We start from the raw sequence: 23,542 nt of genomic DNA on the forward strand, positions 1-23,542 counted from the left end.
GATAGCGGGAATAGGTACGAGTCTTCAATTCCCAGCCTGAGACTGAATAGAATGCAGTGTGTGATGATGCCTATAGAATACTGTGTTGCCAGCCAGTTGCCACACTGACTTCACTGTTTTCCTACTTCTTCCGCTAAGCTTCTCCAATGAGCTGCCTATTCAGGCTAGTGCCAGGAGAATTCAAATAGATGCTTATGATTGGATGGCAAGATGGCAGGTACTAACTGTGCTTGGTTGCTTATTTGAGTCTGTGTGTCAATGCACAAAATACGCCGAGATCGACAGAGGCATGGATGCTGCATTATCAGACAGCATGCTCGACTTTTATGACAATAAGAGTTTCTCTTGATTTGCTTATTTTGGTGATTATTAAGACATCCCATAAGTCGGTATATCTCTAATACACCTATGCTCATATCTCTGTTCTATCCCCGGCGATGGCACTGCGACTATCAAAGCTCTGCGCCCTTTTCAAGCAGATATTGATAAAAAGGATCATGTGAGTGAACCAGATGTAAAGCAGTCTGCCCATAGCTGTCCCGGGCGTTGACGTTTGCCCCAGCCTCGACTAGAATCCTGGCTGTCTCCTCGTTCCCCGCCGCTATCGCCCTCTCAAGACAACTCCACCCGTCCTCGTCTTGATCATTGGCATTTGCCCCGTGGGAGAGCAAAAGCCTTACGAGCTGAGGATCCCCTTCTTCCCCGGTCGCGAACATAATCGGCGTGCGCCCTTCCGCGTTTCGGGCATGGACATTCGCTCGACCGGTCCGGAGCAGCATCTCAGCTATCTCGTAGTTATCCTCCCCGAAAATCTCACAGGCAATAAGCAGCGGGGTACAACCGGAATCAGATACAGGATTGGGATCGACGCCGTTTTCCAGGAGATACCGCGTGACCCGGACCATTCGATTGTCGACTGCGTGGATGAGTCGATTGGGACCATCGGCATTTGCAAAGTCCGGATCAGCGCCTCGTCGGAGCAAGAACTCGACGGCCTCATCTTGACGTCTCCAGAGGGCCGTGTGCAGCGGCGCGCCTTGACCGCGGATAGTCATGTCTGCGCCGTTGGCGAGCAAGAGCTCCATCATTTCGAGATGACCGCCCGCGGCAGCCACAGCTAAAGGAGTCCGGCCCGCATTGTCTGGTTTATCCACTTCGATGCCCAGCTGTATGAGCATTTCAACCAGCGGCTGATCTTTCCGCCGTACGGCGATATGGAGGAGTGTTTCTCCGTCAGTTTGAATGTCTATCCTGGCACCACGGGCCAAGAGCGCTTTGAGTATGGGGATGGACCCGTTGGTGACAGCCCAGTGGATGGGCCGTATCCCGCGAGAGTTGGGCGAGCTTGGATCTACTCCATGCCGCAGGAGAAGATCCACAACCATTTCGTGGTTTTCTCTGGCCGCCCAGCACAGAGCCGTCTCTCCGTCCTCGCCGACATTTTCTGTCCCGACGCCCCACGCAAGCAACGTCTCGACGACATCTGCGTGGCCCTCCTTGGCCGCGTGCCCGAGAGCAGTGAATCCGGTACGGTCCCGAATATCCGGATCCACTCCATGAGCAAGGAAATACTGGACCAGTGACTGGTGTCCCATGACTGCAGCAAGCGATAGAGCTGTATACCCACAACAGCTGAGTGGATTACACCCGCGACTCATGAGGAACTCGACCAGAGCTTGACTCCCGCTTCTAATGGCCGGATGGAGTGCCCGGGCGCCTGTAGACTCATACTGCTGGAGATCTGCGCCTCGCTCGATCAGGAGGAGAACACATTCCAGAGATCCTCGTTCTAAAGCGAAATGCAGCGGTTGTTGGCTGAACGGGGTGGATGGCAGGGTAACCTTTGTGTCTTCCCGGGCTAATAATACTCGCATGGCTGCGTCGTGTCCATTTTGGATGGCCAAAGAAAGGGGCACCTGAGGAAATTGACGGTTCTCGTTCGGGCTGGCCCCATAATCCAGTAAGAGCTGCAAGACACCATCGTAGCCTCGTTCGGCTGCAACGTTCACCAGCGGTGGCTCACTTCTGTCTTCATCGCTGTCTTCGTCCTCGTCGTTCGGGTCCGTCTTGGGTTTACCCTCAATAGGTGCACCTAGCTCTAGGCATTTTCTAACGGTACCCTCAGAACCCACATACACACCCCAGCGAAGAGCAGAGCTGTGGCAATGTCGGATATTATACTGGTAGAGGAATCGGTTGAGCGGTGGGTAAAGTTGACGGCTAGTCTGCGCAAGGGCGTTGATGTCCTTCTCTCGCGACAGATTATCGGCCAAGAGAAAGAGGATATCATCTGGCAGTCGTAAAATGGACATGGGGATTCTATGATGCTCTATGTGATGAGAACCGATGGATGGATGGATGGATGACTGGAGGAGGTTGTCGTGAATTTGAGGGGTAGAGAGACTAAGCTAAATGAAGGCATACGCATCATGCACGCGATTGGCCGCATTCTGTATGCATGTCCTTCTACAATACAAGAATCGATTGGGTATGCAGGGCTGCTATATGATGATGATTGATGATACTTCTAACCTCTCTCCTAAGTGTATTACCTCTGCTCTTGAATAATGATCCGCATATATCTGGTACCCATCAGTGTTCTGCTCTCTATCAAAGCTGGTGACTTACATGCTCATGCCCACCAACGCCAGCATAATCCCAACAATGCTCTGAAAATAGATGGGATGCGTGCTAAAAGCCCATCCCAGCCCGACAATGATGCACGTCTTGAGCTGACCGACCACAGTCCCGCTGATGGGTCCCGCCAAGTCGATAATGAAAAACTGCGAGAGATTCACCAAGGAAGCAAAGATGCCGCTCTGTACTCGTTAGAAGAACCGAGGACAGGACGTGGGTTCAGAGCCATACCATTAAGATTAAAACCCACATGGACACTGGAACAGCCCCCAATGGCGGCGTCGCAGTGAAAGGAACAGTGAGCAGCAACAGAACGGTGCTGACTGGTGCCTGATTCAGGAGAAGCTGCATGCTATTCAACTGGAACTTCTTGTGGTACTGCCCAATCCATACCATATAGATTGAACTGGCGCAGACGCCGGCGAGGGCAAATAATGTTCCCCAGAACGAAGTACTCGCGGTGCTCGCGTTGTCCATCGCGAGAGAGTCATAGTAGGAGACGATTCCCACGCCGGAGCACAGCAGGATGAGAGGGGAGACGGCCGCCCGGGGAATCTTGGTCGAGTAAAGCATGTAGTTGAGCAAAGCCACGACGGGGGTCAGGAGTAATCGAGCCAGCTGATGGAACATGACGGACGAATATGCAAGCGAGAGATTCTGAAGGATCACCTGGATACACATCGCTGCCGCCAGGGGGATAATCTGCATTATCGACACCTGTTTTGGTATGAAGATGGCGCACTGTGGGCGAGAGATGACCCATAATGTGGCCCCCGTGATGAAGAAATGATATGCAGCAAAGGCGACCTGGCAGTTGCGGAAGGATATATCGGATAGGATGTATTTGTTGGTGAAGACCTTGGCTGGTCAGTCTAGGATCCTATGGGGAGGGCAAAGTACATACTATGGCAACGGTGGAAGCAACATTGATTGCCGTCCATCCAATGAAGCGAAGGCCTGGGGCTGCCTTGTCTTTTTTCTTCGTATCTGCTAGGATGCCGGCATATTTCTCTCGGTCTTCAAGATCCGGACTTTCTGTGTAGCCGGACGACGACAGATCTGCATCGTAGTCGGACAGAGTCGAACTGACAGGCTGGACCTCTTCCTCTGGGGCCTTTTCAAAAAGAGTAGTTGTGTAAGACATTTTCAGTAGATATTGTCAAACAAGCAGGTGAGAGCTTACCGACAAGCTATATGGAAGACAACTATGACCTAGAACCGTGAAGGCTTTCCTGGTTGAGTGGAGCGATGACACCCAAGATCCAGTATTCGTGACAGTCAATGGAACATTGTGATCATTGTCCGTGTCTGATCAGACAAAGACAGGCAATTGTATTGATTAGGGCTAGCAGGCGGGTCAGGTTGTTCGCATCCGGAAGGGTTGCAGCGGTGGACATGGTCCAAGTAACCTCATGTTGCATTTTCACGAAGGGCACACTTTTACTAAATATAGCAGATTACACGGATAAGTCTTGAATAGTGCTATTCTACAAGATGCAGCTACAAATCTAAACTAAGCACACAGGCTCTACTAAACATAATCGGAACACGCAACATGAAATCCTTCCGGATACTGAAACTCCTTCACCTTCAACTCAGCCGGCGACCATGGTTTATGATCGTCCGGCCACTGAGACATCACCGTCTCATTTCCTGCCAGCAACCGATGAAGGTTGAGCTTCGTACTGTATACCAGATCCCACGCCTCGTCTGGATGCCAGTTGTCCTGTCCATAGGTCTCAATGTCCGAGTCCTTGTAAGAAGAGCCCGCGCGCCGATGCGTCGCGATCAGATTCGGATGCGGCGCATAGCATTGGATCTGAGGGCGATTCCTGCCTCCACACATGTCGCCCAGGGCATTGTCCACGGGATTTTCCAGGTGGTCCACCGACAACGAGGCCAGGATCTTCCGCGCACCATTGTAGGTCACAGCGTAACCGTAAAGACAGCATCCGGTGTCTGCGCGATAGACATACCGGGTAGATTCCTCGGGAAGCTGGGGAAAGCGGTGCTTCCACCGGTCCAACGGTCCTCGCCGGTCGACCCAGAAGCTGCGGCGGTTCATGCCTGGAACCGTAGGATCGTTGGGGATTGCGTAGAATTGGGTCTCATTGACTCCGGCAGCTGTTGAGCATCCCCCAACCCAGAGAAGATCCCAGTCGGTGCCATAAGGCGCTTGTTTAGAGGCGGCTTTGGTCAGCGAAAGCGTCCGGAGTCCTCGGGCGAACTCGCGCAGCTGCTGTTTGAGCGAGACGTCCCAGTCGGCGTCGTCTTCCATAATCAGAGCGGTTGCGTGCCGTTTTTCCACGACTCTGCGAGTTGTCAGTATGAATCGTTCGTCCCAAGTGCCATGACACATACGTGCGAAGAGCATTCATATGAGCTCGCCAACAGGCTGCAACCGTAGGTTTGATAATCGTCATGTTCATTCCCTGGATCAGTATTAGTGAGACCAGGCCAGACAGGAGCAAAGATAATTTACCTGAGGAAGCGACTTCGGATGGACTTCGTCTGGTTTCACTCCGTCTAACCAGTCAACCTGAAAGCCGACAATCGATGCCGCCAGAGCGAGGAAATCGCGCTTGTCGGTACGCTCCTTGAGACCAATGGCATAGACATGCTCGAACTGCACACATTAGACAGGTCTACAATAGCAGCTTCAGATGGCGTACTCCAAGTGTCTCATTTTGAATGGCCTCGTACAGATAATCATCCGCCCGACGAGAATGGCCGCCACCGCCACGGATCATATGTCGTGTTGCCGTGTAGTCGACCCCATTGCTGACCAGCGCATTGAGCAACAGGATGCTGCACAAAAACCCGGCAATGATCTTGATGACCTTGGAGTTCCACAGCGTCATGACGACAGCCATGGAGTAGGAATTGGCCAGAAGCTCTGGACTTTAGCAAGAGGGACGTTGATCGAGGACAGTCTGTAGGCAGACAGTGAGGATGAGATGAGTTGATTGTCTTCTTCTCTTGCCTATATCGAACTCATCCAGTGGTACAAAGCTCACAATGGACATTCTTTAGTCTAGACACACTCCTTGGGCGGATAGCCTTGTTCTGTCCGTTTTCGTCCATGGCTGCTGTTTCCGCTCCTTCAGCATCTTGGTGATGCCGCTTCCAACAACGGTTTAATTCCGTTTTAGGCAATTGACTCAAATCATTCTGTAATTGAATACTAAGTTGAGCCCTTCCAGATGCATCATTTAGGTGAGCTGGTGGAATAAGAGTAAGACGACAAAGGCCACCTGGTCCCCTGGATTCCTGAGGCACTAACCAAGTAACGGATGATCAGGTGACCTCGTCCCAATGCGGTAGTTGAAATACAGTTACATAAGATACGCCACATGACCCAATCACTACTCAGTATTCCTGTATCAATACCTTCCATAGAACATCCCTCGTCCTGCTGCAGAACCCCGGATTTCCTACTGACGACATCCAACAACCAGCTCGACCTAGTCAACGTTGCCATCTCATGCAAACTTGCTCCTCCTCAGAAATTCTCACTATCCAACGGTGACTAGTTTTTGCAAACTTCACTCCGGTCGCGTCGCACAAATTGCCCGTATCCCTACCTCCCTCGACGCTGCCATGGTCGCGATCCCAGACCACGTCTCTCGCAGCAAGGTGTATCGCAGCCATTGGGACATTGTCATCCGTTCAAACGGAGTACTCACACTATGATGCAGTAGACTGTTGGTGATGGGATGTGCTTCAGAGAAGGATACCAGATCTGTCAGGCCACGAACTTCTGCGCTATGAGTGGATTCTCGCTCAAGACCATCCAACTCGTCGAGGATGTAGCGGATCACCGCCTTCATGCCGTTGAGCGTATGGTCGTACAAAAACAGGTGTGTCGAAGGAAAGAGTCCCGCAGTGCGATCCTCCACAGATACTATAGAGACGGAGGGCGTCATGCGTGTGAGAGGTACGCGGGCGTGTCTCTGCATACGAGGAGTCCGTCTGTGTGCACCTCAGTAATGAAGGAGGAAACATGGATAGTTAAGACGAGAGCTAGTGTCGATTTGTCGCATAGCTGTAGGCTTCATAGGCCGTGTAGATTCTCACTGGGTAGTAGTCGCAGTATGCATTGTCGGCTGCTTTCTTTCGACCCCGTCCCATGCGCCGAGGTGAGATGGATCTGACTTGTGCGGGGTGCAATGAGATAATCGTCTTTGTACCTTCAGCATGGCGATCTTGCCGTCCTCGATGCCGCTATCATTCGACCAATCTCGGCCGCTGTGAGCACGGTGAGTACGCCTTATCAAAGGGATGAAGCCAAAGTAGCCAGTCAATACTGTGGGCCGTCTTATCTTCTCTGCTCAGGCAATTTCATTTATCAATGCAGGTAACACATGGCGTATCCGTGCTAAAACACCTTCCTGTTTCGACCTAGACTGAGTCTGAAGCTGATAGGCAGACACGTTTCTTGCAGCTTGAAGAATGAGGGATAATTTGGTCTGGTGAGCCTAATCTAACAAAGTTTGGATAGTGGCATCTAGTGCACGCCCTGCTCTGCGGAGGGTTACATCCGCTGTTCCACGGCGCTGAAGAATTGCTCTTCTGACGAATTGTACTGCATCAATTGATGGAAGACAGATGGAGAGGATCAGGTGGTTCAATCATTGTAGTACACAGTACTCACCCTACGCTCGCATCCCTCTCTCTCCCTCGTATGCCGATATTAGCATGCACTTTTCGTCTCGACGACAGACCCACTGGCCCACCACTCCCATTGTCACGGCAAATAAGCATTGTCAAGCCTTGATAGTTCGCCTTGGCTATCCTCGGCATGCTTCTTCTCCGAGTTTCTGGATTGCCATGGAGCGACTAGAACCTGGGGATAGGAAACCTTATCCGCAGCAACATCATTGCCAGGAGGCGAACAGCCGACTCTAACCCTGTAGCCAGCCTGATTATACTTTCCCTCGCTTCCTATCATGCCACTATTCTGTTATTGGTCTGCGGATGACGGCTATCTGTGCGTCTCGGAGAATGGTTCACCGGATAAATAGCCGTCGGTCCCAGCTGCTCTCCTCCGTGTCTCCCTCCCTCCAAAGATCTTCTTCTTCTTCTTCTCTTCCTCTTCAACTCATTAAACTCCGTCATGACACAGCCAGCGAGTGTCGTCCTCGACGGAGAGGATCCTCGGCTGCATGAGAAAGAGCGTGAGGCATTTGATGCCCTTGACTACGGCACTGGCACTGCTACTATCCGTCCGCAGCATCGCAAGTTGCATGATTCTAGTGTCACCTTCGAGGAGTACTACTACTACGCCCAATTGACTCGTGCCGAAGAAGAGTCCGGGCCCAATGGCGATCAGGAACGGGGATGGCTGTCCATCATCTTCCCTTCCAAGTCGGGCGGCGGCGTCCAGCCGGTGCCCGAAAACACGCCTGAAGATGCCAAAACGCTCAGCGCCGGCGATGCAGCTGGCCAAATGACCATCACTGACGAGGAATGGACCAATGCGTCTCGGGCGCTGCGGACGGCCACCCGAGGAGCCATTTTCTATCTGATTACCACCGACATTCTGGGTCCATTCGGTCTGGGGTATGCCTTTGCGACCATGGGTTGGGGGTGAGTAGAGTTCTATGTATCTTGTTTTGCCTGGACTGACGAGATAGTCCCGGAGTTGCATTGTACACCGTCTTTGGTGGCCTGGCTGCCTATTCTGGCTATCTCCTCTGGTCAGCGTTCCTGGGCCTCGATTCGTATCAATTCCCCCTTCGCAGCTTCGGAGACCTGGGTTTCCGTCTGTATGGCCGGTGGATGCGGTATCTATTCAACGTCCTGCAGAGCATCCAGCTGCTGCTGAACGTTGGTCTGATCGTCATCTCCAACGGTGAGGCGCTCTACCAGGTGTCCAAGAGCAAGCTGTGCTTCATCATCTGCTGCCTGGTGTGGGCGCTGTTCGGCTTCTTCATCGGCCAGATCCGTACTCTCCAAAAGTATGGCTGGCTCGCCAATTCCGCCGTCTGGATCAACCTCATCGTCATGTTCATCACCATGGGCGGAGCGGCCAACGCGCCCCCCAACTACGCGGCCGCCTCGGCGTCGGCGGGTGCGGTCGTCAACAAGGCCCTCATCACGCCGGTGAACGGTGTCTATCCTCCTGTCCAGACATCCGGCGGCCTGCCCGAGGCGGGTAACTTCGTCGGCTCGCTCAATGGCGCTATGCAAGCCGTGTTCGCATACGGTGGTGCCATGGTGTTCCCGGAATTCATGTCGGAGATGAAGCGGCCCAAGGACTTTTTGACCGCCATGTGGGCGGCCCAGGCGTTCATCTACTTCTGGTACATGTTCTACGGCCTGTTCATGTACGGCTACCAGGGCCAGTACAACGTCAATCCCAGCTACCTGGGAATCGGCTCGTACGACATCTCGACGGCCGGCAACGTCTTTGCCATGCTCAGTGCGGCCATTGCGGCGGGTCTGTATGGAAACATCGGCCTGAAGGGTATGTCTGCAGCACTTCCGTATGCTACTGCATACTGACCGTCTTAGTCTTGTACAACCAAGTCTTGGTCGAGCTCTTCCGGTGCCCTCCGTTGACCACTCGGGGCGGCAAGCTGTTCTGGGTCATCCTGGTTCCCATCTACTGGGGTATCGCATTTGCTCTCGCCGCCGGTATCCCCAACTTCTCCGGTCTGGCCTCCGTAGTCGCTGCCGTGTGTATTCTGCAATTCACTTACAGCTTCCCCCCTCTTCTGGCCCTGGCGTACTGGGTAAAGCGCGCCGCCCTGCGAGACGGGGAAGGCTTCGATCCCGCAACGGGCCAGACCGTTCGCCACGATCAGGGCATGCGGCGTGTTGTCCGGGGTTTCCTCGCGCAGAGACCCAAGGAACTGGCTATGAGTGTGTTCAACATTTTCTACGTCTTGGGTGCATTGGCGTTGGCGGGGATGGGTGCATATGCTGCCATTGAGAGTCTGATCAATGCTTTTGCGCAGAGCCGTACTACTTCGTATACCTGCAAGATCGGTATATGAGCCGCAGGCATGCTGTAGTACGGCAGTCAGGCCCTGTGACGCTGGCAGAGGATGATGATTTGTATCATACGATGCTACCATATCCTTGTCCATCATCCATGGCCAGGAACAAGAGTAGTCATTCCGAGTAAAATCGATCCATCGTCTAGTAGAATCATTCACACTATCATTACAGCGTACGAATATATCTCAGTCATATCACCACTGTATAACCTCCTCCCGGAGCTTGGTCCCATTCCGAAAGAACTCAATCTTCCCCTGTCGACCCTCGCAAAACTCACCAGCAACAGCATTAGTCCGGGCAGAAATAGGCAGATCCGCCGGCTCGTACATGGCTCCCTTTGCGAATCCAGCAGCCTCTTCCTCCATAGTGACCATTTTTCGCGCCAGCGTCGAGAACAGCACCGAGTCCCATACACCTTCGCGCCGGCGACTGCGGCTCATCAGGTCGATGGCTCGGTGGCGGATTTGCGAATGTCGACACGATGTGGCGATGATCCAGAGGAGGGGGACGAGTCCTAGCGAGACGACGAAGAAGGAGGAGGAGGATGACGATGATGAGGAGGATTCAGGCTTGGGGAGGATTGTGGGAAGGGTTTTCTGTTGTTGTCGAGATGGTTGAACCCTGACAGAGGGCTTCGACCTTGAAGCAGGTGTGCAAGAAGAGGAATTTATAAGATCCTCCGCCAGACATAAGATCGCCCCGAATTCAGAGGCGAACCGGTCAAGTACGCCCTCTGACGACGACGCATCCATATTCAAGAAGATGCCCATCACCTTCCGCCACATCTTCAGATGATTGATTGTCACGCGGTCGGCTTCACTCTGGTCGGTTTGCACGTGGGCTCCGAGGAATGCGTCGAACTTGTCCGACCAGGCATGCATGTGCTGTCGCATCTGGGCATAGTATGCCTGGTTCTGCTGAAGAATCTGGACCAGCTCCGCACTTTCGAGTCTCTGGGATAGGTATAGAAACTTGAGATACTGGTTGTAGCAAAACTGAAAAGAATCACTGAGCTGTTCGAGCGTCGGAGTGTCGTCCAGGTTGACTGGAGGCAGTTTGGAGGGAGACAGAAGGGTTGACTGGATGGAGACAGGCAGGTACGATTGCCAGTCTATTTCGAGCATTTGATTCTCAATGGTGACAAACATCAAGCGAACAATGCTCGGGGGAAGACGGGCTACGATTCCTTCGTTCAGGAAGCGCTCTTCCCGTTGCCTGAGGATTCGGAGGCCGGCTATGCCGTGCTGGACCGCATTTCGAAAGTGGCCTTGCAGACTCTCGAAGCAGAAAAAAAGCACACACATGATAAGTATGCTGTCAGTGCTTTGTCCCTCCGTGACAGGGATCTGGTTAAGAGCCAGGTGGATGGCAGAACTGTACTGCTGCAATGCATACCGAGTCAGTCCGGATTGCGCCACGGCCGGCCCATCACCGTCACGCACAAAGGCGCGATGTAACGACCCTAGCGCAGTGGCAGCCACCCGCACAGGCGCGTCATGGTAGGCTGCACGAAGAAGAAAGTCCCCGGCCTTGGGTCCGAAGCAGGAGACGGTCTGAAAGTGGAAAAACTCCAGCGCACGGTAGTCACACCCTGCTAGCGGCTGGTGAAACGAAGGGAACATGCTCATCTTCATTGGCTCGGGTACCTGCGACGTATATTGAATAATCCGTAGATCGGTCGATTGGCGACGAGTGCTAGAGGAGGGGCTGGCGTAGCCATCGCACTTTCGGCCAGTGGATCGACATCGTCGGCAGGTGGGCTTTTCTTCATCGCATTTCACTCTTCGTATCCTAGCACCAGAATGAATATTATGGCTTCAATTGCACTACATGTTGTCGACTCACTTGCATGTCAGACAACCGTTGCGAGACCGGCTGACTCCTGTCCGTAGAGGCATGGTTTCTATACATATAAAACGTCCCACGATCACGGATTCATATACTTCCAGCGCAACTTTCAACCTCAAAACTCCAAACGCGAGTTGCTCAGAGAGAGGCGAGTCGGAGATATCCACGGATCCAAGCTTGTGGGAACGCGGCTGCCTATCACCATGTCAGACGGAGTTGAGAAACCAGGCCAGATCGTTTAAGCTCCAAGACTAAAACAGTTAGCGGATGCGAGAAGATGTGAATTGTCCATTCAGCGTGGACGATTGCTTGCCTGTCAGATTCGCCATGATTGACCCGTTATGATCCCAGTCAGCCTGGACTATTTTTATTACTTGACTTCGTATCCATATGTCATTGCCAAGCTTCATTTATACTGTCTGATTGGTCTGCTCGCTTGTCATCTCAAAAAGACTGAAATATCTGAAGAAGATTCAAGTCATGATGTGAGTTGGATGCTTCATGTCTGGTGGAGACTGATATGGCTGAGCGTCATGTCTACACTGGTTATATATCCTATTATCTGGCTGCCTGACAGGCTTCAAAATAGCGTCAGAAATCATGGATATATATATAAGTGTATATTTCCAGCCATGATGGCCTCTACACCATGATCAACTGGAAAGCTTCTTCTACTCAAGTCCCATATTATAACCATCTGTCAATATGAACACTACAGCATCAATATCCCCCACTGCTACAGCTTCAGCAATATCTCCCACCGAGACCTGTACACGTCCAAAACCAGGCAAAAATGGCTATCTGCCTCCAGAAGCCTGTGATGCCATTCTTCTCTATGTGCCGTCCTTTGGCGCAGCAATCTTGTTCACGATCCTGTTCGGGCTAACGACCCTCTGCCACGTCGTTCAAGCTTTCATTTACAAAAAGGTTGGTGTCGCATCGAGAAATCCAAGAATGATTTGCTAACAAAGGCAGAAATATGCCTGGGTCGTTATCATGGGAGCCAGCTGGGAGTTACTTGCATTTGTATTCCGGACTCTACAGACACGACACCAGGACAACGAGCCCTTTGCTACTGCTCACACACTTCTATATCTTTTGGCACCTTTATGTGCGCCCAGCCTCCTGACATCTAATCCGAGAGATACTGATCAAATGTAGGGATCAATGCTTTCATCTACATGACCCTAGGCCGCCTCATCCACTTCTTCATCCCCGAGCGACGCCTTGGAGGAATCTCTGCCAAACGATATGGATTCATATTCGTGTGGCTGGACATTCTCGCCTTTATCGTCCAGCTCGTAGGTGCCAGCATCACCACACAGCACGACGCCCCCACCAGCACCACCATGCTCGGTATCCACATCTACATGGGCGGTATCGGACTCCAAGAACTGTTCGTGCTGATATTTGGCGTTCTGGCAATCCATCTCCACCGTCGGATGGTACAAATGGAGAACTATGGGGGATTGGACTACGAAAAGACCACCCGTGGCTCAGTTTCCTGGCGCTGGCTGTTCTGGGCGCTATATGCCTCTTTGACTCTCATCACCGTATGTGATCTCAGCTCTGAAAGAGAGGGTATACTGACAAGTCGCAGATCCGAATCATCTTCCGACTATGCCAGTACGCGCGAGGCACGGATCCGACGAACCCCATTCTGACTCAGGAGGCATACGAATATGTCCTCGACGCGGCGCCGATGTTCCTCGCTCTACTCATTCTGAACGTCATTCATCCTGGTCGAGTGTTGCAAGGCCCTGACTCGGAATTTCCCAAGATCAGCAGGCAGGAGAAAAAGCGGATCAAGCAGGAGAAGAAAGAAGCAAAGAAAGCTGAGAAAGAGCGCAAGAAGCATGGTAAGAACAAGGAAGGACCTTTCGAGTCGCTTTCAATCCAGGAGGGGAGTCACATTTACGATTCCAGGGTCTAGTGGTTGACAACGATGAGTTTCTCTAGAAGATGGTCAAAGTATAAAATGATAGAAGTGTTACATAAAGCAAATGCAATTCGCTTCCCCGTGGCACTCAGCACGTCGCAGGCTATTGATACGAGCCAGACGGTAATGATCAATGTTCACACAAGTTAAAGCTGTCCATCTCGAATTTCTCGTTCTGCTCCTCCAACCTGGTCGAACGTTCCTCCATCAGCTTCTTTCGGTAATGCTGGGCCTCCTCCATCGTGATGGGAATAGCATGGAACTCGCCCTTTACTATGTCCTGCAGTTCCGGAGGCAGCCTATCCCCGAGCAAACAGCCAACGAGCTCCTGCCGCTCTCTCCACCAGTCCTCTTGCTGAGGTGGCACATTCGCGGAGGAAATGATAGATAGATGCGGATCGACGAGGAAAAATGCGAGGATCTTGCGATGGCCCGGTTTGGACCGGTCCGCCAGTGAGAACGGCGCCACGCGATGTTGGAGGATATTCGGAAAGGTGAGAAGACGTCCCTGGCGCGTCTCGACACTGCCTAGCAGCTGCGTGATGTTGCACTCATTGGAACCATCCACGTCAGGCCCAAAGCCAAAGACCTGTTGCAGAAACTCATGCCGGGATTGTTCGTAGTGAATGTCCTCGATCTTGTCCGAGCTTGCCCGTTGACGGAACGCGAGAGTGCTCTGTGAGATATTCTCGCTATCATAATAGTAGATGGCCGTAGCACAGATATGTTCATTCTATTCATCATTAGGAAGGGCTCGTTGATCAACAGCAACGAGGGACTTACCAGTTGCCCTTCAATATGCCAGGAGCCTCCTTCATACTGGGGTTTCTCTGGCGTCAGCTCGATGTTCGCCAGCTTGACAATCACCTGGAGTCCTCGCTCGGCGTATTCCTTGCGGAGGTTGACCTGGTTGTAAAAAGGGTTCGGGACAAAGTTTCCTGGTTCTGGTCGTTTGATGGGCTGACTCCGTTGCCATTCCCAGTGTTTCTCGCAGAATTCGTCGTCATCCTCTTCATCCTCGTCCGCCGCCTCCGGCTCGGGTTCTGGATGGTCCTCATACGCAACTTCATAGTATCCAATGCGTTTATAATCATTTTCCAAGAGACTCAGGGTTGTGTTCCACATAGGGATGGTCTTCGCCAGAATCCTTTCGATGACTTGGTACAGGCCTGGGTGTCGCTGGGGATGTAGATTGTTGATGTACGATGCAATCCGACATTCATCGTTTGGTCCAAAGTGGACGTCACAAGGGAGCCATTGAAACTTGAGGCTGTAGGGTCGATGAGGGCGCCTCTGGTACCAGTAGTCGTAATCACTCTGCTTCGTGACACACTCCTGCTTTGGGCGGACAGAAAGCACTTCGCCCTCACCGATGTGGTTTGCAAAGGCTTCGAGACTGATGAGCTGGTCTGGCAGGATGCGCGTTCGGCCGTATATCACAGGAAATAACGACGGATGAACCAGGTCAACTACCTTATCGTCCGTTCCAGGATGGTAGTCCTTCTGCTCCTCGGGAAGCTCCTCCAGGGGACGGACGGCCTCTATGAGAGCCTGCCGTAATTCCTCCGATATGGCAACATCGGATTTGACAACACCCACGTCAAATGCGACGATGTGCTTGGTATCTTGGAAGACCCCAGCTTTCCACTGCGCTTCTTTGATGATCCACTCTAACATTCGCTCGCTGACATCTTCCCCGCTGTCCTGAATTTCCTTACGCCATTTGGCAGTAATCTCATCATTGAACACCTGTGAAGGTCAGTATGAGCGTGTGAATAACATGGACGACGTGCCTTCTTGTCCCAGTCCGGCTTGTCGGTGATTGCATTCATTGCTCGCATCATCAATATCTCTCGATGCGTATCCAACCGTCTATTCTGTCAGCTTGCCCTCAATTGCAGGCCGTGATTACCTTACGAGATGGAATAATCGTCCAGCCCATTGGGGAACATGACACGCCTCACCGTCCCTGGGGTGAAGTTCAGGGGTAACGAGAAACCCGGTAAGTCGAAACGCGACTGCGGTGAAGCCATTGCCACTGCCATGTTGAGTGAGCTTGCTGATTCTGTATGCAATGACTGAAAAGCTGTCTGTCAAAGCAACAATAGAGGCGTCAATCGCGTTATATCGACGCGTTGGTGATTAGGCTGCCAGCTGCTGCCTCGGGGCTCGGGCGGGTCAAATACGGACGGATTGAAGCCACGGTCTTGGCGCTTGAGTTGCCTGATTTAGCCGGTGGTTGGATCCAAGGAAAAGGGTCTGAAAGGGATGGGAAGGTGAGTCGGCCTTTTAAAGGATGGTTCATGGAAGGGTCGGTGTCCTGAGGAGTATCAGAGGCACTTGACAGTGCGGATAACTCACGGAGGAGGAAGTCACACGGGGTTGCCCTTTGTAGATAGGACATGGAAGAAGTCCTCAATGGTAGATGGCATGGGCAGTGGAAAGTTAGTCATTGGAAAGCACAGCGAGACTATAAAATATACGCAGTGTCTGCCTGAAGGGAAAAGTGCCGAAAGGTAATGTCTCTGAAGCTGATAAAGATCTTCAGTTGGGATTGGACATTGAAAATAATCCAGAACGATAGCAGTTAGTCGTCTGAAAACCTCCACTACTGCAGAAGATGGCAGTATAAGCTTTTCTATTGGCGCTGATCTATACTCTAGCTGCAATGCAACTGCGAAACGTTGCGAAAATCCCAGGGCTTCAGGACGTGTCAATCTAGCCACTTTCATTGGTACTAGGCAAGTAATGCATATTTACAATCAAAAGCCTATTTGAAAGCCTCGAATGCATCACAGCCTTTTCCTCACTTCTAGCACCGACTCATCTCCCTTGTCGGTATTCCAGATCTGCACCAGCTCGAGACCTACAGCATCGAATAAAGCCCTCCACTGCGAGACAGTTCGCTCGAGACCGGCCGTATGTAACCACATGAGAATATCCATCTCAGCTGCTCTCAGCTCGGCCCCAGTATCCGGCAACACATAGTCGTCGATCAGCAGGGTGGAGTATTCCGGCTCCATGGCATCGGCGATATGCGACAGAATCTGCTTGCTTTTGGCGTCGGACCAGTTATGCAGCACTTGCCGGAAGAAATAAGCCCGGGCACCTTTACTTGTCAGTTCTGTTTGATTTGGTACAGGGAATGCGTCTCACCCTTGACCGGCTGCGGATTGAAGAAATCGTGTTCCATTGGCTCAATCCCCTCTGGTATCTTCTCGATCCGATTGAGTGTTAGAGGCAGATCTTGCAAGATGATTCTCCCCGGAACGTCCGGGTGACGGTGTCTGAAACGCGACATTTCCTGACCTGGTCCGCCTCCCACATCGACCAGCAGGACAGAATCTGGACTGTCTCTCACATGCCGCAGTGTCTCGGCAGCAGGATAGATTTCAAACCACTGCGGCTGGTTGATCAACCGTCGAGAGGCCATGTAGTCATCAAACGCCTGCTTTTGTTCTGGGTTTTGTTCGAGCATGCCGAAGATTTTGTCAAATCCATGTGCGTACTCGAAGAGTGTTTGTTGCCCTGGTTCATCGGCGAACTGGGAAATGCCTGGCCCACGCATGTACTCGACGAGTTTGGCTCCCTAGATTGTCAGCCAGGACCGTGGAGTGAGCATAGAGGGAACGTACCATGCCAAAGTCGGGTTCAAAGCTACTAAAGTCGGTCACTCACCCTTCATGAACATGGAGATACGTACTGATGCTTAACTGCGGCAATTGATCCAGGGAGGATCTCAAAATGGGTCGTGTCATTCGCCGCGTATGTCTGGTTGGCCGTCTCGAGGGCGAGCCCAATTGCGGTCAGCACGCGCATTACACGGACTGATGCATTAGGGTGAGTATTGATCTGAATACGGAGGGATGCATGTAAGGCACCTACCAACTAGGAGCTCATCGGTATCAGTCACACGCGACAGTTCGGCCGATGTTATGGGTTCTCCATTCCTCGCCGCTATCGCGTGCAGCAGCTTCCTTTCGATTGCTACTCGAACGCAGATATTTTGCATAATCTGCTTGTAAGTTGCATTCCTCGAGTGAACTTATGTCGTAGGACTTACTTGAAAGTTTACTCGAGAAGTTGTGTCAATCGGCTTTTCGGCTGCCAATTGAAGCTTGCGAATCGCAGCCAGCAGTTGATTGTGAGCATTGGGATCTCCTGCAGCTTCGGCCTCGGCTAGCGTCTGGACGTGCTTAATCTCGTCGAATATGGTCATTTTGCCTACAAGCTGAAAAGGAAAAGAATATAGACGAGGACTGTCCAGGGGGCTCGGAAAGCTGGCGAGGTTGACATACGCAGAGCAATAGAGGATGAGCAAGTCCCTGACCACGCCAATTTATCCAGGAAGGTCTCAATCCACAAATGAGGCAATGGAAGTGCGGCACGCTCATGATCCACCCAATGGACAATGTTTGGACGGAGACAAAATGACAGTGGGTGTACTAGAAACGCACCAGACAGGGGTGCTTTGAACCGTTCCTACTAGTGTGTTTAGGGCATCCTGGTGGAGTCAGGGGGATTTGGAATAAAGTACCAGTTAGATAAAGCGTCAGCGAGCTATCATGTACAAATCTACCTTAACTTGATGTGCTAGCTGCGGTTGAGCTGCTTCGGTAATCTTGATACTTGGAAGGAGTCTCCTCGATTATGAAGAAGCCGGTGGGACACTGCGAAAGACTCTATTTCAAACCCAGAGAGATGCTAATATTATACAGAAGGATACGGAAGACATTATTATCTGGATAAGCTGCTAGCGAGACTCCTCCATCACAGTAGTTTTCTTCGTAACAACGATCTGATCAGGATACGTCGTGGACAGGATATTCTCCTCACTGCCTCCATGAATCCCCACGGACACGCCCTTCTTCGTACGAGGCCCATTAGCAATCCAGGGGCTATGCTGCTGGCCATCGAGGTTTATCCATGTCTCGTCTTTGGGACGACTCCCACTACGATCGCCATCGGCATGAGTGCGGCTACGCGAACCCGAGTATCCCGCGACAGTCTTGATGCTCTGAGAGAATCGCACGAAGAAGGGGCGCAGGACCGGAATTGACCCAAAGATGAGAATGAACCACATTTCTGTCAGCACCCAGGTATTTAGTTTGGCGATGGCGTACGTCTGGTCGGCGGTTTCGGCGATGGTGGATATGGCGACTGTCTTGTTGATCCCGGCTATTCCTGCTCTGTTACAGGGATGGACATTAGAAAAGAAGAAATAAATGTCAGAAAGCAGGGAATACTGACATGACACCTCCACTCATCAACAAGCACAGTCCAACCTTGACGGAAAGTCTCATCTGCTGAAGTCGTCCGATAATATAAACCGGATAACAGGCCAGAAAGAGGTCCGCGAGTGCACCCATTCCTGTTTCCATCAATACCTTTGTCCTTATTGAGATGCAAGGGGAGCATACCACCCTGAGCGTATCCGATATACAAACAAGTCTCGATTAGATTGCATGTTCCTGGAACGTCCATATCCCACAATCGCCGAGGGGGATCACACTGATGGAAGATGACCCCAATCTCGGCGACATTGATCAGTCCTTGAAGGGCACCCACTGTGAGCAGTGCCCAGCGGCCTTTGCGGTGGGTATGCATTTGCAAGGCCAGGAGGAAAGCGATGACTGCACACCGGGCGATGGCCAGATCAAGAATGGCCAGGACTTGAGCGATCCAGCTCCAGTAGTTGCTGGCAACAATCTGCTGGTGCGAAAGCTGATCCTGGTGTAACCCGAGACCGTATGAGACACTCACCGTCATGGTGCACTGTGCCGCAAATGCAAGTGCCTGCCGTATATCAGTATGTATTGTCCTCAAGTGTGGCCGATCCGACACACATAGGCAAACATCACCCAGATAAAATCCCATCGCAGACCACAGAACCCAAATGAAACATCCTCTGGTGGACACAGAGACGCTGTCTTTGCACGTAGCCCGAAGAGAATCAAAGCCAGGGCTGTTTCTGCCCAGGTAACTCCGAGCAGAACAGGACCGCGTCCTCCGTATGCCGTAGCCATAGTGAGCCTGAGTCGTCGTTGCACGTCGATGAAAACATAGTAGAGTACGTGATTACTTCAGTCACGGAGATTTTGTAGTCCAGCCAGATGGAGGCCGTCTAGGGTGCTGTTCCCGGTCAAACTCTGTTACACTCGCTACAGGGATAGTGGACAGGGAGCTGAGAACAGTTTCTTGTTATCCTGGACTACGTATGAGATTTACAAGCACCATGACTGTGCTGTATTGCTCTAGAGGCCATGGATTGAAATTAAATGACCAATGAAATAGGCATAAATGACCTCTCTGTGAGTTGGAAGTGGACTATTATGCAACCGCGGGATCGTCCCCTGTCGCATCCCTGTCGTTAGAGTATATTAGTTTCCCACGGCTATGTCTGGGCAAAGCAACAGCAATTTCTTAATTCGGCTTGACTTCTACGATGCTGGTGAGTCTCTCAGATATGATTCCTGTCAATTGTGGGCCAAGAGAATGCTATCGTGCTAAGACCACAGCCAACTTCCTTGTCTCTTCCATCTGCATTTCCCGTTTCTGGTAATCCTAACCCACGATATATGAATTTCTGATCCCTGTCTAGATTCTTACTAGATGCAGGGGCTTGCGTCTCTTTCTATCCTCTTAAGAACAGTATCTCTCGGGTAATTGTGCCGTAAATCCGTACCGGATCCGAGACAGGACGTGGTCTATTTTGCTGGCGCTGCAGGGATCTTATATAGTGGTATGGACACAGAACAAGTCATGTTCCCTGTTCATTAGGATAAATGAAAAATTTCCCGAATTCCACAGCGTGTATTATAGTTGAGCGTTTTCCACAAACGTTCAAAAACCTTTTGGGATTTCTCTCTCGTCTCTCCCCAGGCCAATTGCACCCGAGGTTGCCGATTAAAGGTGGACTAATAGAGTCACGTTGTATTGGCATCAGCTCATACAATGGACGACAAGCCCCCCGTACAGATTACTTCGGCTGGGATCGACGAGGATGAAGAAGCCCTGGAGGGATATGTCGTTGAACCCAGCCGATATCCTAACAACGCGGCCGGCCTGAAAACAACTCCAGATGGCCGTTATGTTCTCATCCCACAACCCTTAGACACCCCCGATGATCCGTTGAATTGGAGCTCGCACAAGAAATGGCTGATTGTCTGGATCATGGCGTATATCGCCTTCCTGGCCGACTATACTGGAGGCACGGCGATCATTACTGTCATCCCTCAGTCCATGTAGGGCCCATACTTCATATCCAAAGAACTCCGCTGATATGATTAGAGAGTGGAATCTGTCCCAGGCCACGGTCCAACGAGCCGTCGTAGGCAACCTCTTCACGATCGGTTCGTGCGGTATCATCGTAGTGATACTGGCAGGCTTCTTCGGTCGCATGCCCGTTCTTCTGCTCTTCCAAGCAGTCATGGTCGGGACTTGTGCCTGGTCCGCAGCGGCCACCAGCTTCGAGTCATACATGGCGGCGCGGATCATCAACGGGCTCTTCTGCAGTGTCGGTCAGGGAGGCGCGTTGCTCTGGATCAAAGACCTGTTCTTCTTCCATGAACACCCCAAAGTCATCAACTACATCGAGTTCTTCATCATCATGAGCCCCTACCTTGGCCCGCTGCTGACCTGCTTTATCGTGACGGATGTCTCCTGGCGCTGGGCCTTTTGGCTTTGTACCTGCATGTCAGCCGTGGCCTTTCTGCTTGTCTTTCTTCTCGATGAAACGCTGTTTAATCGAAAAGGTCGCCAGATCCCAAGGGGGTCATATATCGCCCGCCTCACGGGAGCCCAGCAAGCACAGCTGTGGCGGGAGAAGAGTTTCCTCCAGTGCGCTATGCGACCTATCGTCGCTATTACCAGAATTCCGGTGCTGATTATCTTGATCTACTATTTCCTCAACTTCGCCTGGGTGATTGGAGTCAATACGACCATCGGAATCTGGCTGAGCAATGACTACGGCTTTTCCACTCGCGGCATTGGTATATGATATATCCCTTGACTTGCGGTTTCTCGAGATACTGACCTTGACAGGCTACTTCTACTTCTTCGGCATCGTCGGTGTCATCATTGGCTGGTTGATGGGACATTACCTCCACGATGCAGTGGGCACCTTTTATATGAATCGACACCAAGGCCGACTGCACCCCGAAGCACGCCTGATCATCGTCTACCCCGCCACTATCCTCTGCTGCGTCAGTCTGATCGTGCTCGGGTTCGCCTTTGAGCGCCACTGGCATTACATGGTCATTGCCGTCTTCGCAGCCATGCAATGCAGCAGTATGATGATCATCACGACCGCCATCAACGCATACCTGCTCGACTGCTACCCCGAGGGATCCGGCGAGGTGGGCGCGTGGGTGACGGCCAGTCGCAACTGGGGAGGTTTCATGGCTACATATATTCAGATTGACTGGGTCAGCGGCATGGGACCGGCTAGGGCACTGGGGATCCAAGCGGCTATTACGTTTGGGTCACTGTTCTTTATGGTGGTGTTGCAGCTGTTTGGACAGCGGCTGCGCAGGTGGCAGGGGAGAATGCATTTCGGTAAAGCTGTGAAGTCTGCATAGTGCTGTGTATGCTGAACTTGGAAATAATATATGCTGTCAGATTAGAACTACACATAGTTACAAACACTTTAATCTAGTAACAGTATTAAGATGGTCCAAGCACAAGGCAAGTCTCAAACCGGGCCCGTAACTGCGTAGGATATAAGCAACCATGCATCATCCAGTTTTCCCTGGAAGGACCAGCATGCATTGACAGGCAGGTCTTGCGAGGATCGTATATCTGCCTGGCTACCTTCAAGGCCAGCTCGAACTGCTGAGTAGCCATGAGACCCTCCATAATCAAACAAGGGATATGGACTCCGAGTTCCCAGTTGTAGACGGACGATGGCTGGGCGCCCTCGTGGTAATGGATTCGGTTTGACGGGAAACGCTCCGTCCACTGCCCGAATGCCTCGATGTAGTCCCTTCTGGTAGTGTAGTATTGCCCGCTGTCTGGGACTGTCCATTCATAGTCGCAGTCCGATGAAAGCGCACCCTGCAGGCCGAGGCGTACCTTGACCTTCCTCGAAGTCAGCGCCCCTGTGTGTAGACTGTTGCCTCAACGCGTGATCCTGCTGCAAGCCGTGCAGATCCTGGAGACTCATGCGATTGAAGCCCAGCTTGCCAGTCGTCGAGCGAACAACAGTGCTGAATTCGAATTCTAAAACGTCAAGCTCAAGCGTCTGCCCGAGAATCGAGATGCGCATGAGCGCACTCACTACCGGTTCTGCCATTACCAGGTTGCTGTCTTCCACAAATATATCGTATCCAAACCCTGCCGATGGTGCACCGATAGCAGTGGGAGGGTACCATGTCAGGTCGCTGAGCTGGTTGTTGTACTCGAATCTGTGAAGCGGCCCCCAGTGAGGGCATCAGTGGTGGCTCTGCCCTTGTCATCGAAGACGAGCTGCAGCTCATATACTCTGAGGCTAGTTGGCTGACCTTCCCCTTGGAAGACAATGACTTAGCGGTCAGCAGCTGGGGGCTGGAAATACCCTCGTGGAGGACTCAAGTCGGATGACTATCTGACGGTGTTTGCCACGGTACTTACCCCCTTGGTCCGGACGCGAGACATTGAAATCTGACACGCCTCGGCATTTGCGATGATCATAGTTTTTGGGGGTTGCAGTCTGCGTCACTGGATTGATCATCGGTACGTACCTACTTGTACCTTGAACGAGGCGAGTTAGGGACTCTCGATTGACGTGGCCCATTGTAGGACCTCCCTGTGGATTCGGACGTCACAAAGCCTCCTTTTCGGAGGAGCAAGTAATAAAGTTCATGCTGGTAGGTCGCCTTGTCTAATCGCAGAGGAACAAGATTGACACGGTCAGGGAAACTATATCTTCAGTCACTTCTATAATGCAGCCAGGATGGACTACCACTTGAAAGTCTCTGACAAGGCGGCGCGCAAAGAGCTCAGTGTTGCAGCGGATGAGTCGCAATACCATCCAAATGAACCAGTATTGCGAGTAGCAGGTTGATCATGAAGGTGCATCCGGTATCGAAGGGATGCGGCAATTGTATATAGCTGGAGATTTCTCATGCAATTAAT

General features: G+C 51.9%; 12 protein-coding genes across 12 annotated transcripts, besides 2 other annotated features; 3 read left to right on the forward strand and 9 right to left on the reverse strand.

Moving 5' to 3' along the window:
• Positions 1-452: 452 nt before the first annotated feature.
• On the reverse strand, positions 453-2,312 carry NFIA_093150 (ankyrin repeat domain-containing protein; the record flags this gene model as incomplete). Its single annotated transcript, XM_001261248.1, has 1 exon — positions 453-2,312. One exon carries the CDS (start codon positions 2,310-2,312, stop codon positions 453-455), a length of 1,860 nt encoding a protein of 619 aa, XP_001261249.1.
• Positions 2,313-2,345: 33 nt separating this feature from the next.
• Positions 2,346-2,365: a microsatellite.
• Positions 2,366-2,856: 491 nt separating this feature from the next.
• On the reverse strand, positions 2,857-3,781 carry NFIA_093160 (uncharacterized protein; the record flags this gene model as incomplete). Its single annotated transcript, XM_001261249.1, has 2 exons — positions 2,857-3,495; positions 3,542-3,781. 2 exons carry the CDS (start codon positions 3,779-3,781, stop codon positions 2,857-2,859), a joined length of 879 nt encoding a protein of 292 aa, XP_001261250.1.
• A 387-nt stretch (positions 3,782-4,168) lies between these two features.
• On the reverse strand, positions 4,169-5,510 carry NFIA_093170 (uncharacterized protein; the record flags this gene model as incomplete). Its single annotated transcript, XM_001261250.1, has 4 exons — positions 4,169-4,949; positions 4,999-5,069; positions 5,120-5,263; positions 5,310-5,510. 4 exons carry the CDS (start codon positions 5,508-5,510, stop codon positions 4,169-4,171), a joined length of 1,197 nt encoding a protein of 398 aa, XP_001261251.1.
• Positions 5,511-6,182: 672 nt separating this feature from the next.
• On the reverse strand, positions 6,183-6,737 carry NFIA_093180 (uncharacterized protein; the record flags this gene model as incomplete). Its single annotated transcript, XM_001261251.1, has 2 exons — positions 6,183-6,609; positions 6,715-6,737. 2 exons carry the CDS (start codon positions 6,735-6,737, stop codon positions 6,183-6,185), a joined length of 450 nt encoding a protein of 149 aa, XP_001261252.1.
• Positions 6,738-7,707: 970 nt separating this feature from the next.
• Positions 7,708-7,735: a microsatellite.
• Positions 7,736-7,753: 18 nt separating this feature from the next.
• NFIA_093190 (putative amino acid transporter) lies at positions 7,754-9,638 on the forward strand (the record flags this gene model as incomplete). The annotated part of the gene is made up of 3 exons (XM_001261252.1): positions 7,754-8,226; positions 8,274-9,106; positions 9,154-9,638. The coding sequence occupies 3 exons, from the start codon at positions 7,754-7,756 to the stop codon at positions 9,636-9,638; spliced, it is 1,791 nt and encodes a 596-aa protein (XP_001261253.1).
• A 198-nt stretch (positions 9,639-9,836) lies between these two features.
• On the reverse strand, positions 9,837-11,540 carry NFIA_093200 (Zn(II)2Cys6 transcription factor domain-containing protein; the record flags this gene model as incomplete). Its single annotated transcript, XM_001261253.1, has 2 exons — positions 9,837-11,433; positions 11,488-11,540. 2 exons carry the CDS (start codon positions 11,538-11,540, stop codon positions 9,837-9,839), a joined length of 1,650 nt encoding a protein of 549 aa, XP_001261254.1.
• Positions 11,541-12,486: 946 nt separating this feature from the next.
• On the forward strand, positions 12,487-13,423 carry NFIA_093210 (RTA1 domain-containing protein; the record flags this gene model as incomplete). The annotated part of the gene is made up of 3 exons (XM_001261254.1): positions 12,487-12,601; positions 12,652-13,043; positions 13,091-13,423. 3 exons carry the CDS (start codon positions 12,487-12,489, stop codon positions 13,421-13,423), a joined length of 840 nt encoding a protein of 279 aa, XP_001261255.1.
• Positions 13,424-13,559: 136 nt separating this feature from the next.
• Positions 13,560-15,474, reverse strand: NFIA_093220 (uncharacterized protein; the record flags this gene model as incomplete). Its single annotated transcript, XM_001261255.1, has 3 exons — positions 13,560-14,162; positions 14,213-15,178; positions 15,394-15,474. The coding sequence occupies 3 exons, from the start codon at positions 15,472-15,474 to the stop codon at positions 13,560-13,562; spliced, it is 1,650 nt and encodes a 549-aa protein (XP_001261256.1).
• Positions 15,475-16,221: 747 nt separating this feature from the next.
• On the reverse strand, positions 16,222-17,648 carry NFIA_093230 (O-methyltransferase; the record flags this gene model as incomplete). The annotated part of the gene is made up of 6 exons (XM_001261256.1): positions 16,222-16,538; positions 16,586-17,018; positions 17,065-17,086; positions 17,133-17,256; positions 17,315-17,444; positions 17,493-17,648. The coding sequence occupies 6 exons, from the start codon at positions 17,646-17,648 to the stop codon at positions 16,222-16,224; spliced, it is 1,182 nt and encodes a 393-aa protein (XP_001261257.1).
• A 534-nt stretch (positions 17,649-18,182) lies between these two features.
• On the reverse strand, positions 18,183-19,455 carry NFIA_093240 (uncharacterized protein; the record flags this gene model as incomplete). The annotated part of the gene is made up of 4 exons (XM_001261257.1): positions 18,183-18,618; positions 18,680-18,800; positions 18,850-19,225; positions 19,276-19,455. 4 exons carry the CDS (start codon positions 19,453-19,455, stop codon positions 18,183-18,185), a joined length of 1,113 nt encoding a protein of 370 aa, XP_001261258.1.
• A 928-nt stretch (positions 19,456-20,383) lies between these two features.
• Positions 20,384-22,008, forward strand: NFIA_093250 (putative MFS transporter; the record flags this gene model as incomplete). The annotated part of the gene is made up of 3 exons (XM_001261258.1): positions 20,384-20,673; positions 20,720-21,420; positions 21,473-22,008. 3 exons carry the CDS (start codon positions 20,384-20,386, stop codon positions 22,006-22,008), a joined length of 1,527 nt encoding a protein of 508 aa, XP_001261259.1.
• An 85-nt stretch (positions 22,009-22,093) lies between these two features.
• Positions 22,094-22,721, reverse strand: NFIA_093260 (uncharacterized protein; the record flags this gene model as incomplete). Its single annotated transcript, XM_001261259.1, has 2 exons — positions 22,094-22,446; positions 22,502-22,721. The coding sequence occupies 2 exons, from the start codon at positions 22,719-22,721 to the stop codon at positions 22,094-22,096; spliced, it is 573 nt and encodes a 190-aa protein (XP_001261260.1).
• Positions 22,722-23,542: the final 821 nt, after the last annotated feature.

This window comes from Aspergillus fischeri, genomic scaffold (assembly GCF_000149645.3).
Source record: "Aspergillus fischeri NRRL 181 1099437636264 genomic scaffold, whole genome shotgun sequence".
NCBI classification, from domain to species: Eukaryota; Fungi; Ascomycota; class Eurotiomycetes; order Eurotiales; family Aspergillaceae; genus Aspergillus; species Aspergillus fischeri.